Source organism: Syngnathus acus, chromosome 8 (genome assembly GCF_901709675.1).
Source record: "Syngnathus acus chromosome 8, fSynAcu1.2, whole genome shotgun sequence".
Taxonomy (NCBI): Eukaryota; Metazoa; Chordata; class Actinopteri; order Syngnathiformes; family Syngnathidae; genus Syngnathus; species Syngnathus acus.
This window is the reverse complement of record NC_051093.1, coordinates 10475170-10490180: the sequence shown is the minus strand read 5'-3', so window position 1 is coordinate 10490180 and position 15011 is coordinate 10475170. Positions and strand designations below refer to the sequence as shown.

The 15011-nt window shown below is 49.5% G+C and overlaps 1 protein-coding gene across 2 annotated transcripts in view; it reads right to left on the bottom strand.

The window, feature by feature from the left end:
- znf385c (zinc finger protein 385C) overlaps nucleotides 1-15011 on the bottom strand; it is a 32177-nt gene extending 17166 nt beyond the window's left edge. The window contains exons 1-2 of one of the 2 annotated variants that reach the window (XM_037255577.1): nucleotides 14787-15011; nucleotides 5664-5951 (exon numbers count right to left, since the gene is read on the bottom strand). In XM_037255577.1, the coding sequence (XP_037111472.1) occupies nucleotides 5664-5949 (286 nt within the window). In that variant the 5' untranslated portion in view covers nucleotides 5950-5951; nucleotides 14787-15011. The remainder of the gene's footprint in view (nucleotides 1-5663; nucleotides 5952-14786) is intronic. The other variant, XM_037255576.1, reaches the window with a different exon arrangement.

The following is a 15011-nucleotide window of genomic DNA, read 5'->3' as shown; positions in this document are numbered from 1 at the left end:
CCGGCAAACACATGCGAGCAGATAAACAAACGTACGTAACTTGGCTACAAACGTGAGTCGGGAACATTTTTGACATCGATGCGAGATTCCCGTCTATGGGGACAACGAGCTCATTGAAATGGTCATGTGACAACAGAGGAAAGAGAAGGGAAAGAAGACGCCAGGTGTCAACCCAAAGTGGTTCCCCCGTAACAGCCCCCCCAAGTCCATCCAAGTCAAAAAACAAACATGACACAAGATGACCAAAACTGAAACGGGAAGTCCATCGATCGTCCCAGCCACAATGGCTATGACGGGATTGGAAGAAGATCCAAATTGGATGGATGGATGGATGGATGGATGGATGGATGGAATAAGCCAGTTGAAAAGAAGAGGAGAGAGGCGTGAAGACAAGCGCTGACAAACAGCTTGACAGAAGCCAGCTAACGGCGGCAGTGGCACCAGCCAGGCTGACACTCGCTCGCATCAGATGGAATCATGGAGAGCGCCAGTGACGGCGGCATGGGCCACACAATAGACACCACGAAGGAGATTTCTGTGAGAACCCGCTGCCATGTTGATTTTTGGGGGGGGAGAAAAATGAGCTTCTCCAGCAGATGGGCCAGTCATCAAAAGACGGACACATTCGAGATTGTTTGGGTCGCAGCAGAGTGATACGGATGATTGATTGGGAAGCAGTGGGAGAAAAATCATTCCACATTTGGAGATCCTTCCTTCCATTTCTGATCTTTAACATTGCTTTCAGTAGGTGTGTGTGTGTGTGTGTGGGTTTTTTTTTTTTTTTCCAACGACCAACACACCCCGCCGCCGGACACCTCGACGTGACCTCCAATCTATCGGCGGCGCTTGATTTACTCGCGCACTTCAGAGAGCGCAGAGTTGCTATTCCAAATGTCCGTCCTTGTCTCCAGGAGAGAGTGACAGCTTATAATTGGAAAAAGGGGGAAAGAAATGAGGCGAGAAGGGCTCCACGTCCAGTTCAAATGACAAACATAGAGTCCCTTTGCTAGTTAATCCCAATGGGACGGGCCGCTCTAATCCCGTTATCAGAGCCAGCAGATGCTGTTGACAGAACAATAAGCGGCAGCGCAAAACCCCGGAGGAGGTCATGAGCCACAAGATGACTCTTCACACTCATTTGTTTCCAAATCCCGTTCTGCTTGTGTGTAGACGAGTAGCGGACAGAAGGGGGGTTGGGGGTGGGGTGGGGGCGCCTGACCTCAGGAATGCTCCAAAATAATAAAGTCCAGACACGCTGAACACACATCACGACGCTTCAAAGAAGCATTCTTCCATCAAACGCTGCCGACTCCCGCAAATATAGTCACAATGCAAATGGTGCATGATCAGGCTCGGGAGGTCTAAAAATAAAACATTTTGAACATTTTCTTTTCTTTTTTTTTTCTTTTTGACGCATTTGTCAAACCTGACAGCTTCCTTCCACTTTTAGAACAACAGAAGGAATCACTTTTAACAGGGCACGGCGCAATGGAACGGACCAAGTATTGTTAACCATGTGGTCGTGACCAACGCGTGACGACTCGCTCAACTCACTATGGGTGGCGTTACACCAGTCTGCGCCGTTGTGGGTGTGAAAACGGACAGTTTTTAAAGCGCATTACTGCCACCTACAGGGCCGAGGTGGAACATCATGGTTCAAATTCCAAATACAGGGACAAATGCACCCTGCGGGACAATAACGGCAATTTATTAGCCACAGAAGGTTACGTGTGGCCGTCGCCATATATATATATGTATATATACGTATACACACACAAGCGCATATATTACGTATGTACACATACACATGTACTACATCGTGGTGAATTGTCCTGCATTAGGCATGATGTGAACCGGGAATGAGCTTGCATGCAAAAGAATGACATATAGGTCAGCATCACTGCAAAATGACAACATATTCCCCAGAAACCAAAGGGCAAATAAACATTGCAATGTGTGCGTGTGATTGGATGCTACGGGTCACAGGCTTTCAAAGGCAATTTATGAATGCTTATTTTAAGCAGAGCCAGAGCCAGAGCCAGAGCCAGAGCCAGAGCCAGAGCCAGAGCCGGGCTTAATCTTGGCCGCCCGCCCGCCCGTCCGCCCGCCCCAACGACGGCGCTGATTAAAAGCTAATTATACGCTACAAATTGGGCCTGGGGTTCTCACAGGCAGGCACTGCTGATTTGACACACGGCCCTGGACTCTGGACCGGACTCACGCCCACGGGGCCTCGTGCGTGTCCTCCCTCTCTCCCTCTCTCCTTTGGCCAACAGGCAAGGGAACAACCATCAGCCATGAAGGATGCTCGGAGCAATGTCGCAACCACTGTGACAATATATTCCATACATAAAAAAAGAATATGAAAGACTTTAGAGGACCGTGACCCCGGTCTATTGGAACGCAAACATCTATTAGAAAACGGAGCGTCTGTTAGCGTGTCAACGCTAACATCCTGACTTCCTGTCGCGACCCTCCTCGCGTGGCGTGAAGCGTGCCAAGAAGCCAACATCCTCCCGGTCGTTTGCTATTTCCATCTCTGCGCTGTGACGCGGCCATTTTGCTTATTTTCTGGATAAAACCTCGCGCCGCATTTGCATCGGTTTTATTTATGAGCTCGTTGAAGTTACACTATAATTAACTTTTTTTTCCTGCTCTCGAGCGACACAACGAGCTGCGCGTCAAATGGAGCGGATTTACATCATTTACAATCATTTCATGTATGCACTGTGAATCTACCAAAGCAACATTTTATGGACAATATAATATACATATTTAACCTTCTATACAACATGTTAAATGGCCTTTACAGCAAATTTGTACTATATTTTCTCATTTATTGACCTTTAATGTGGCATCATATATATATATATATATATATATATATTAAATGCTATCCAAGGCTCATGTACCATCCTGTAATCATGTTCCCTAATATTTATTGTATGTACCTTGAATGCATCTCTAACATCCCATTTACATCATACTGCAGCTGATGTTCCATACGTCTATAAAATGTCTAATGTACGTACGTCTGTATGCTAGGTTCTACACGCAATTATCTTCCTTCCTTCCTTCCTTCCTTCCTTCCTTCCTTCCTTCCTTCCTTCCTTCCTTCCTTCCTTCCTTCCTTCCTTCCTTCCTTCCGCATGAATGCACCCATGGAGAGTGTTGACATTTGCCAGCGACTCGACTGGACCCCGTGAAGGGTGAGGGGAGGTGACGCACCATCGCTTTGGGCGTGTGTTAGTTATGTCCAGATTGGTTGCGGGGTCAGCGGTAAGCGCTGAGACAAAAGCAAAAACTCGCCCCACGGGTGCTTCCACTGCACTGTGCCTGCACTGTCGACAAGCCAGCGAAGGGGGGGGAGGGGTGACGGCGCTACATGCTCACCCCGGTGTCAAGGACGCCATTCCATCACACCTGGAGCACACCAAAGAGGACTTGGAGCCGCCTCCTCCTTCCTTCCTTCCCTGCCTGCCTGCGTGCGTGGCTGCCTGCGTGGCTGCCTGTCTTTATTACGGGCCGGAGGCGATGGGCCGGAAATTCCCGCGGAGAACAAACCTGCATCTGCATATTCCAGCCCCGTTTGGCGCCTGCCAACGGCGAATAAATTAATTCATGAATAACAATGAAAATCATCTGCTCTAAACTCCGACGTGCGTGTGTGTGTTTCTTTGGCCGGTACTCATGGGAGTTTATTTGCATAAACAAGTGACATAGTGACAGTGCATAAATATTAGTTTGATCTGTCCGGGCCTCATCAAGAGAGTAAAAGGCACAGCATGCTTCCAAGTTAAACACTTTCAAGAGCTTTGAAATCAGTGGATATGCCCTTCCCCCACAGTGGCTTGTTTCTCGCATCGGCGGATCCCCTTGTGCGCTGGCCTCGCTCGCTCGCGTGCCCGCCGACCTTTTGCCAGAGTTTGAACCCGTCGCACCCCAGGCAGGGCAGGGCAGGGCAGGGCAGAGCGGAGGGGGATGATGAGCAGAGCGCAGAAGAGAAGGAAAGTGCAAAAAGTGGAAAAGAAAACCAACATTTTTTTTACAGCTTTGCTTAGCACATTTGGCTCCAATCTAAAAAGGTCTGGCTTGAAATCTGGGCTCTGGCCTTCCCGTGCGGATGGGGAGTACGACAGAAGTCATTTCATGTCGTCAAGGGGGGGAGGAATTGGAAAATGGCACAAGGCGACAAAAATAAAACACAGATGCGCAAATGCATTCATGCAGAAAATCCTCGCCTTTAATCCAATCCGTCACGCTTTATTAAAGCAGCGGCGCGGCAGAGGAGATGGCATCAGACGGGCGGCCGCGATGACGAGCGCTCGCTCGCTCGCCTAACAGGCACGGCAAATTTCAAAACCAAAAAGGAAAAAAAGTGCACACATCAGAGGAAAATGAGATATAGAGGAGCGTGAAAAAAAAGGCTAATTCTTTCTCCTCCTCCCTCTCGCTTTGGCAGATCTGGACGACGTTACACACAAAGACGAGCGCGTGTTCACGTTGCTAGGTCAAATCAGGCCTCTCTCTCCCATCAGCGTGTCATCCTCTGCGATTGCGCCGGGGCCCATTTTATACGTGGATAAATAAAGAAATCAGTCCTCTGCGTGTCTTGCTAAACGTCTTGACTGGGATTCATGCTCGCAAGGACGCGTTGCTGGAGATGAGATCCCGCTTTTGCCACAAGTCGTAAACACATCATCCTTTTCAAGGGTCCTTCAAAGAGGTACGCATGACAAACAAAACTTTGGCTACACTGCTTCATTGACTTATTTTCTATCAAGTCAAGGAATGTTTAGCATTAGTGGCTGTGTCATAACAACAGACAGCTGAGTCGCGCACGTGTCTTAGTCGGTCTGGCTTCTGCACCTGTCCAGACAGCATGGACGCCAGAAGGAGGAAGGGCCCAGACCTACTGTCAGCTCAGCGAAGCAGAGCAGAGCAGAGCAGAGCAGAGCAGAGCAGAGCAGAGCAGGAATCCAACACACACCGACGCATTTGAAAGAAAAATACTCTTTTGAGGGGGTGGAATGAGGGAATCAGATAAAAAAAAAAATAATAATAAACTCTGCGAGTATATGGGCTGACACAAACACCTATTTACTTCTTTAAAACTATCCAAAGCAGTCACACACACACACACAAAGCAGAGCGAAGCTGAGGCGGGAGGACGCAGCAGGGCGGCTTGCAGCCTGGGGGAGTCAGCAGAAGGTGAGTGGAGATAAGGCCGCACCATTGTGACGGCGTGTCAGAGAGAATCTGCACACGGCATCGCTTCAGCACGGCTACGTGGCAGCGCACGCATGCGCGTTTGCATCGGCCGGCCGGCCGGCCGGCCAGCAGCATCCGCTAAACAGCCCCTCTTAATATAATCGGATGCTCCACTACGCCATCAAATGGCAGTCAAAGCAAAAGAAGGACATTTTTGGGTGGCTCCATTCTCGAGACGCCTACCAAATGAAATGAATCCATTTCAATTTTTCAAGAACCTCTGGATACTTGATCACTGCTTTATGGCGGCTGGTGTATTCCAACTTTTGGGTGGATCTACTGACGATTAACATGGCTACCAAATTTGAAGTTGCACTGCCAAACAGCCTCAGGTGAATTTTCAGTACATCAGGAAAAGAAACTAAGAACAAAAACCCCAGTGGTAGCCAGACCTGCGCCGTTTGCCGTCTTGCCTCCGTCGCCGTTCTGCTTGAGCCTCCTCTTGTGCGTCTTGCCGTCGTAGTGGATCTGCGCCTGCGCCGCCGAGTTGAGTTGGATGTTGCAAACGTCGCACGTGGTGTAGCTGCGCTCTTTCCGTTCCCTCTTGGGCCTGTGAGCGCGCCCTAGCGACGGCCACCCTCGCGACGGCCGCCCGTCCGCTCGGCCGCAGTCCTCGCCGCCATCGTCGCGGTCCGGTTCGGAGCTCGGCGAGGCCGATTGGCTGATGGGATGCTTCATCGCTAAGCCAAAGAGGCAAACAAAAAGATCATGATTACATGGATGTATTTCTTCAAATGGCATGTGTGGTACGTAGTATATCTTTGAGTCAGCTCAAAGGGAAAACAGACATGGACGTATCATATTTGGATGCTGAATGTGATATTTGAATCCCTGTGTGTCAATGTGATATTCAAGCATGCATGCATTCCCTACAAGGCAACATCAGCAACCGCCAAGGCTAAACAATCATAGCGGTGCAACTGAGATGCACCACAGGGGGGCGACAGAGAGCTTCAGTGTGAGGTCTGACGTGACCCCATCAAAAGACAAGTGTACTGGGACTAAGGGATCAAGTTCAACCTTTGTGCAATGATTAAGAGAGCTCAATTCAATTTAGTGTGACCGAGGAGATTTTCGTTGTCACTATAAGTAATCGTTGGGGGGGACACAAATTATACCAAGAGAATGAAGTTGTAATCTAATTAGAATCAGTTAGAAAGACTCGCCAGGTGAAAGAAAGAAAGTGTGTATAGCTCATTACAATCACCACAAATAAATGAGAAAGGTTGGCTAGGCAAAGGAGGGGGAAAAAAAGTTCCCCCAAACATACCCGCTTGTGCATCTTGGAGTTATTTACGTAAATAGCACAACCACACGCACGCACGCAAGCACACGTGCTGCAAAGACATTGCGGTAGGCAAGCAGCGTCCATGAAAAGCGCCTATTCAGATGAGAGGCCCCATTGGGCGTCGAGTGCAAAGTTGCACCCTGCCCTGCCCTGCCCTACCCAGCCCTACCCAGCCCTACCCAGCCCTACCCAGCCAGGCCTGGCAGCCAATGAAGAACATCTCTGTGGTCTTTAATGGCGCAAAGCTATGCACACGCCCGACGCTGCCGCGGAATTTGAGCTGAGGCTGCCGGAAGGTTGCTTTTGGTGTCAGGAGAATTCATGTTCTTGCAAATCAATCTTTTTTTTCCCTTCAAACACTCTCTAAACGGCCCACACGTGACACACCGGGAGGACGGCCGACTCGGCACTTGCCAATGACTCGGCATAGCTGTGCAATCAAAAAGAAAACATTTACGATACGGCGTCTGCGGCGACCGCATCCCACAATACGCCAGGCGGACTTGGACCATTCTTGTAACCACGAGCCCATCCGCTGTGCCCGTTGGAGGGGCCCCCGGGATCACAAGAAAACATTTGCTAATGGGATGGAACCTGCTTTAACGCTCCCACAAGTTGTTTTTTAACATTCCACCAATGATCCCATCGATTTATGGAGTAAAGGGTTTTGATTGAAATTTTGAAAACTATTGATATCTGCTAGTGAGGGTCTATTGAAATGTTTTCTTTTTAAACGTTGGCCGACGTCAATGTAGTAGAAATATGCACGGTAGGAAATTTACTGAGAGTGTATATTATTAGCCCGCCTGCCCGCAATGGTGCCTCGCTTTCGTAATTGGCTCACCACCACTGCGCCCCTTCTTCTCGTGCGTGCGTGCGTGCGTGCCCACTGGGCTTTACCCAAAAAATAAATAAATGAAAGCTTCCAGTTCTCTCACTCATCAAACATTCTTGTGCCTTTAGCTAAAGTTAGCACGTTGACTCGGAACCACAAAGTGGAAGCGGGGAAGAGATTTTACAGGGAGGGGTTCCGTCCAACGCTGGATATACTTAGCCGCTTGTTCATTTTCTCTTTCTTGGGCCCATTCCTAGGCCCATTGCGCAAGAACCCCACACAAGCGGTCACGTCCAAACACCCCTGGTGACTAAAAGATTCTCAAAGCCATTTATTATTCATCCCTGGTGATGCCTAGTCACGCCAGTGTTTTTGGGACGCATTCCTTCCAGACACGGCGGCGTGAAGGACACGTGCCACCGTCCAAGCCCGAGGTGCAGTCGCAGTCATGGCGGGTGCCAAGCGCAAGCGGGGGGGGGGGCGGGTTGGGCATGCTAGTAACTGGGATTTGACGACAACATGACGTTTTGAGATGAGTGCGGGTGAATAAATCCAACGCGCCGCAATGAATCAGAGACCGAGTGCGGGGATTCTCGTACATCAGGAAGTCGGCGGAGACGAGAGATGAGATGGCCAGAGTTGGGCTTTTTTGCTCAATACTGATAACTGGAATTATGTATTGAATATCGGATGGATTTTGTTCACGGTTCCCAGAAGGTTTACGAGTGTAAATGGATCTCCCAGGGAAGTTGTGGTGAAGGCAGGTGCCTGGCTCAAGTCTGGAACTTGGGAGCCTCCATTTAGCGGCGGCAGAGCAGGGCAGGGCAGGGCAGGGCAGGGCAGGGCAGGGCAGTGTGGCCGCCGTGGCCGCGCTGACACAGTAAAAGTCCATTTTACTGGCAACTTGTGCTCTCAATGCGTCCCAATAAAAGGAGGTAAATGGAGGGAGGGCTAAACGCCGCTTCAGCATTGACTCCAGGTGTGTTGCGGTCAAAGTATTATTGTTGTGTATCCCGGGATTAGCGGCGGTGTCGGCGCTGGCACGCCGTCTGCTGCCCTTTGCGCTAATCTCCGGGCGCATCCCTCATTCCCCGGGCCGACACTTGTTATTCGCGTTGCCGAGATACTCGGCAAACAAGGAGCAATCAAACGATTAGCGCAGAAGAATCGTGATTGTTCTTGATGTTTACATAGACGCATACATGTTGGATTTGACTACATGACCTAAGTGGAGAAGGATGCAGAGAAAATAGGTTCCAACAAGAACAGAGATGAGGAAAAAGCAAACATGCCTTTCTAACCTCATCTTTTGCACATATTTGTAACAAAAATACGTATGAGCAAAAGATTCAAATCAGGGGGAGCCTTTTCTGGGAGGGAGGCTGTCTCTTTGCAATCAGAGCTGACCTGCACTCCACTCGGCTGAGCCTGGAGCTGGAAATGAAGAAGTCCAAAAAGAAATGACAACAGTTTTTTTTTTTGGGATGGTCAAATGTGATGGCTAGTCGTAGATAAATCACAGCCACATAGTGTCATAACTCGGCTTGCAGATCTGCACTGGGTCGGTCGGGAGCTGCACCTCGCTAGTCGCCGTGGCTCACTCAGTGATGAATGAACTGCACTTACACTCACACAAACAACCTGAGAGCTCACACACGCGCACACACAGCTGTGAGAATAACATGACAACACGGCGCTCACACTCACTGCTGGTGCGTGTGTGTCACCCTCTTCCCTCCCCACAAACGGCTTCCCATTTTCTGTCAACACCCCAAAGAGCTGGAGAATAAAGCTATTAGCGCAGTTAAACTAGGCTAATTATGTGACACACTATCAACACACAAGGGTGTGAGAGCACGCTGTGCGCACGTGTTTTCCCAATTACCTTTTGCTTCCATTACAAGCACAAAAGTGAAGTTGTAACCCATTTGGAGAAACATCAGGAAAGCCACCTCCAGACGGACGGCGAGAAAATCGACAGAAAAGGAAAACCATACGAGGGCTCTCTCTCTCTCTCTCTCTCTCTCTCTCTCTCTCTCTCTCTCTCTCTCTCTCTCTCTCTCTCTCTCTCTCTCTGGCTCGTTAGAAAGGCGCACATTCATCCAGTCGGTGACTTTGTGAGAACCAAGAGCGGCAGATTAGCCACGAGTACGGGCTTAGCGTGGAATTCAAAGCATTTTCCTTTCCATGAGTGATTAATGGCACGGATGGCATTGTTTTAGGACGACAGATCACTCCATACGCAGAAAGAAACTTTGTGTCTTCTATTACTGCACACACAAGAGATGAAGACACGAGTCAGCGCTACCATTTTGGCCGCTCGTGTCGTCTGACAATGTCACAGAATCGGATCAAAACAACAAACGTCAGACATTCCTCGATGAGCGGCGCGGTATTTTAGGACGCAAACGACTCGCTCTATATATACACGTACGTATGCATATGTACATAACGGAGCGGGTTGGTGCGCTAAGTTAGCGCGCTAAGCTAGCGTTTCATCTTCAGAGCGGAGGCTTAGGGCTGCACTTTAAAGACCTCACGCAGCTAATGGAGATTGAGACACCAATAAAGGGCAAATAAGTCGTAATGGGGCCGGCGTTTGGAGGCTATGCGAGCGATGGCTGCAGCCACGTGACAAGTTGACAAAACACAAATGATGATTAGCAGCAGCCAGCGCTTTTCCAATCGATGCAATATGACGCTCCCCTAATTTGTGGCTTTACAAATGCGGACCTCATCATATTGGACATGGTCTGTCCACATTGCCGCCGCCGCACCGTTTGTGTTCAGATATCTGCGTCTTAAAGGGTAACCACACACAACTTTTAACAAGACAGTGTTGCTTGCTGTCAGAATAAAGTTCCATTTCCAGTGACCGCATGTTTTTGGCTTCATCCATGCGTGCTGCTGTCATTTGAAGGTTGACTTGTTTAATAAGCGACCACGTCATTTGCACATGTTTTGCTCACATGCATATACAGCTCCAGTGGTGCAATCGGTCAGCGCGCCGTACTTATAAGTACGGACGGAGTAAGAGTAAGTACGAACCGACCGAATACGACTCCGCCCGACCGAGGTGGGTGAGTTGGAGCCTCACTGGAGCATTCTTTTTCATTTCAATGAAGGGGAAATGATCAAGAAAGATCATTGAAAAGTTGATCTCTTTTCTCCCAGCTTCCATCCTCGCTAACATACGCTAAAAAAAAGCTCGTTTACAAAAGCCAACTCGCTTGCTACTTTGCTACTGTACTTCCGGATCTTCTGGCAGCCAGATGTTTGTAAATAAAGTTGTCCAGATATCGGCAGGTAACTTCTCATGATTTACTCTCGTGTCAAGTGTCTGTTGGACAAATCAAGCAGGCTCCAAGAGCGCCAATACCATGTTTGACCTCTAATCAATGAACCGCTCCCTCGCTTTATGAGTGAAGAGTAAACGAAGCGCGTTAGTACGAGTGAGTCATTTGTGCGCTGTGGCGGCATGACTGTTGCGATTCACCGCGGCTCCTCTTTTGACTCATCCCATTTGAAACTCCTGCCTGCACACGTGTACTTTTACACGTCATTGCCATGACAACACGGACAGACTTTCATGTTCTGAGGGGAGTGTACATTTAATCGACCAGTCAAAACAACCAAACGCAGTCATACGCATGCCGAGCCAGTAGGGGCTGATGTCACTTGACTTCAATGAGCCTTTTCCAGTACACCGCAGCATTTTGGGAAATGATAACCATTAGAAGAGTTGAAAAGAGTTGCTCTTAACGTGTGCTGACAATATGACGTATTAGTCACAAAAGGGGTCACTTAGCAAAGTCATTATCGTCACCAGTCAACGATGTTTTGCTTCAATTGGTCGAAACCGACAAATGGAGGATAGCAAAAGCGTCGCGTCGCGGTTACGTACAAAGGTGGGCTCCAACCACTGAGCTCTCAGTTAGTAGCCGCTTGCGCCACCAGTTGAGACAACTGTGCAATATCATAGTCTATAGTTTGTATGGTACCAAAGTAATACAAAATTCAGAAAAAACGTGTCAACTTCATCGGATAAAAACGGTTCCGATGATGCACGGACGGACGGACGGACGGACAGATTTTCAAAACTATTTCTTTGGCGAGAGGATCAAGATAGTAATAAGGTAGAACGTGAAACAAGTCTTGTACTTGAATCAAGTTTTTTTCACGAGTGCCACTCGAATCAAATGCTTTGACACGTCAATAAAGTCACGGATGTGTGCCAAGGACACAGGCCGAGCACGGTAACAATTAAAAATGTCGCTTAATGGGCTCACGTTGCTGCTATTCCGAGCCGCTGCCGCCGCGTGGCTATTAGAGGAAAAGCCGAGCGCTCCAGTCAAGTGGGCCAAGGTCACGAGCGCAGCTTCGTTTTCGGGCGCTCGCTGTCGCGCAGGCACTCCGCGGCCATTAGCATAAGCGTCGACCTGGGAGGAAGCTTTTAGTGTGGCAAAAAGTGCTCATCCAGGTCGTGTAGTGGTTTATGTAACAAGTCTCCGGGGCGTGGAGGAGAGACGGCTCGTTCGAGTGCCCTCAGGGCTCATTACGCGGCCCGGCCCGCTGCCGTATTAAAAAGAAGACAACGGTGTCTGCACGTGTCCTGAAGTCTGAAGGCGCTCCAATACTTTTGGAGGGGACAGGCGCGTTTGTTCAGAGGATGGACTGGCTCCGACGACTTGGCAGTCAAATGAAAACAGGAGGCAGTTCAAATCGGCCTCTGCACGGGGTGGTGAGAGAAGGGAGGGAGGGAGGGAGGGAGGGAGGCAGGCTGGAAGTTAAACAGCAACACACAGAGCTCCAATGTACGCCCTTCAAGGCTCTACTGTACCTCGCGGCGGGGCGACCGGCGGGCAACCGGGCTGGCTGGCATCGGGCAGGCGGCCCTCTGTGTGTTTTGGAAGGTGGGACAGAGAGTTCCAGCCGGCAAAAGCGTTTGGAAGGCTCTCAAAAGCCTGGAAAGTTTTTTTCTACAGCCAAATTGTGTCTCCTCGGGACAGAAGTCACCCGGGTTTCTTTTTTTGTGCACCGACTCAACGTGGCTGCGACTGCCGTTAACCTCATCTTGGTTTGTTTTGTCCGCACACAAAGAAAAAAAAAATGAATACAGCAGTGACGGATGGGGGGTCAATTTATGGTTCAATTATGCCGCGTGTCAGGCCGCCACGAGCTGGTGATGATTGCGCCGGGCTCGGGGGGGGGATCAAGTCAACACCCTCACTAATGTAGCGCCAAGGGCGGTCGCTTCATTCAAAGGCAAATTGCGGCGCGCAAGGTTGGGAACCAATCGGCTTCCTCTGCTATTTCACATACATCACAACTACGTTATTGGGCAAATCATTTTTCAACATCATCTCTCGCTGGCTGTCATGACACTGATAGCTTTAGCTACCGTTGAGCCGTTAAAAAAGTAAAGATGAAAAAAAAGGTTCAAAACTTCGATTCATGACGAAATCAGCCTAACATCAACTGAGAGTGCATTTGTCAATTTGCTGGCAGCTCCTGTTTATTTTGCCAGCGTGTTGTCGTCGCAAGCAGCTGTGGCACACTGAAGCTGTGTTAAACCAGCATAAACGCTTCAGTGTGCGCGTGTTTGCTTAAGCGTACACACCGAGGCCACTGTCCGCATGTGTGCAGGTAGCGAGGTGTGCCTTTTACAATGATTTCATTGAAGGCAAACGGGCCACGGCGGGTCGGCTCCTATGGCTGCTAAAGAACGTGAGGTGCTTTAAAGGTGCTTTGTTTGAGCAACAATGACGAATCTAAGCTTGCTTTTGTAGCTTCGCTGGATGACAATTACAAGCCAAAAATGCGCTAGGAAAGTCAAATGCGAGCGTGGCCTCCCCCAGGGCAAGCTGGATGACTGATGCTGAGTAGCGTGGAAGCTCCCGTTGGCTCGAGGCGGAAAGCTTCCGTCGGGGTCAACCGAGCTTGCCATGGCGGCATGGTGGCGCTTGCCATGGTGGCGCTTGCCATGGCGGCATGCCGGCCGGCGCTTGCTATGGCGGCATGCCGGCCGGCGCTTGCCATGCCGGCCGGCCGGCGCTTGCCATGCCGGCCGGCGCTTGCCATGCCGGCCGGCGCTTGCCATGCCGGCCGGCGCTTGCCATGCCGGCAGGCTTTGCGCAGCTGTCAGAGTCCCAATTCTTCTAACATAGCATGAGGGGAAAAAAAAATCCAATTACGTTCTAACTCAAGTGGAAACGCAAGTTTGGTCACTAATCAAGTTTGTGTGGCGAATAATATACAGCACTGTTGATGAACCTTTGGCACACTTTCTATTGTTCCGATAATACATTTCATTATAGCTGTAAAGCAAATATATAGCAGTCGGTGTTTTGCAGCCATGACGCCACCTCGTTGTCCTCCAGCTAATTAGGAATTACGTGTGTGTTTGCACTGGCGCTTCAGCTCGGTGACTTAACTACCGCCGCTTTTAACTTTTGGCGGGATCCGAGCCAAGGTCACTAATGATTTTTCGGGAAATGGTCAGCTGACGTTTCGACGTCCATCTCCTCGGTGCGTACGGGCTTAAAGCTTTTGGGGGGTTTGGCGCTCGGTCACCTTGGCGCCGCGAGCAAAGACGGCTGCCCGTATGGAAACTGACGGAAGGTCAAGACAAATTGGGCACAGCAGGAAATAGTGAGACGCAGCCTTTGAGAAAAAGAACGCAGAAGAAGAAATGAGGTTATGATATCGTATCGTAATATATTTGTTTGAGAGGGAGAGAAAAAAATGTGCTCCCTCATTTTATATGTACTTTTTTGAATCATTCACCTTTGGTCGGGTTGTCTTTGCTGGAGTGTCAAATTTAGATTTTGACTTTACAGGGACGTCAGCTACATGAGTTGGTGGGGCAATTGATCAAATGTGAAATTAGATTCATTTGATGATGTATGCAAAAGAGTTGCAGTGTAGCCAAATGCAGCTATCAAGTGTCGTCTTTTGGCTCGTGCCATCGAGCGTCTCGTTAATCTGTCGTCAAGTGCCTCAATTTGAAACCCCGGAACACCAGTAAAAGTAAAGCATCTTCGTCTGCGCTAACTTTTTTTTTTTTTGGTCCTCCAAGTACGTCATTTGAATATTGTTGAGCTGTATTATTGATGACAAGACACAAAATCACACACGTGGGGACGTCACTAGAACGCTAAGAGCACGCAGTCAATTCGGCACAGTAAATAAAATGGAAGAATTGCTTTCCATTTTGTAGCCACCGTAATGGCGTTAATAGGCACTCTGTCGAAATGTACGACTCCTCATCATAAACAAAGCATCGCTCACTCCCAAAAACTTGCTCAGCGTTCACTCGCAAATTCTTTCGGACATCTTTTGAGTCGCTTTCTCTTGAATTTTGCCGGTGTCCAAATCAAACGGCAAACTTACCAACACGTTGCAGGTGTGCGCACCTGAAGCAGCGCCACCAGCCGAGCAACAGCCGAGCAACAGCCGAACCGGCCGGCACCGACACAACGGGCACCGGACGTCTCGTCTCGTCTAGCCGGGTACACGCCTCCGTTCTATCCCTCCCCGGTCCGCTCCGCTCCGCTGCCAAAGAAGCGACGGTCAAAGTAGATGGGTCAAGAGTGACCGGAGCGACGGAAAAAAGTG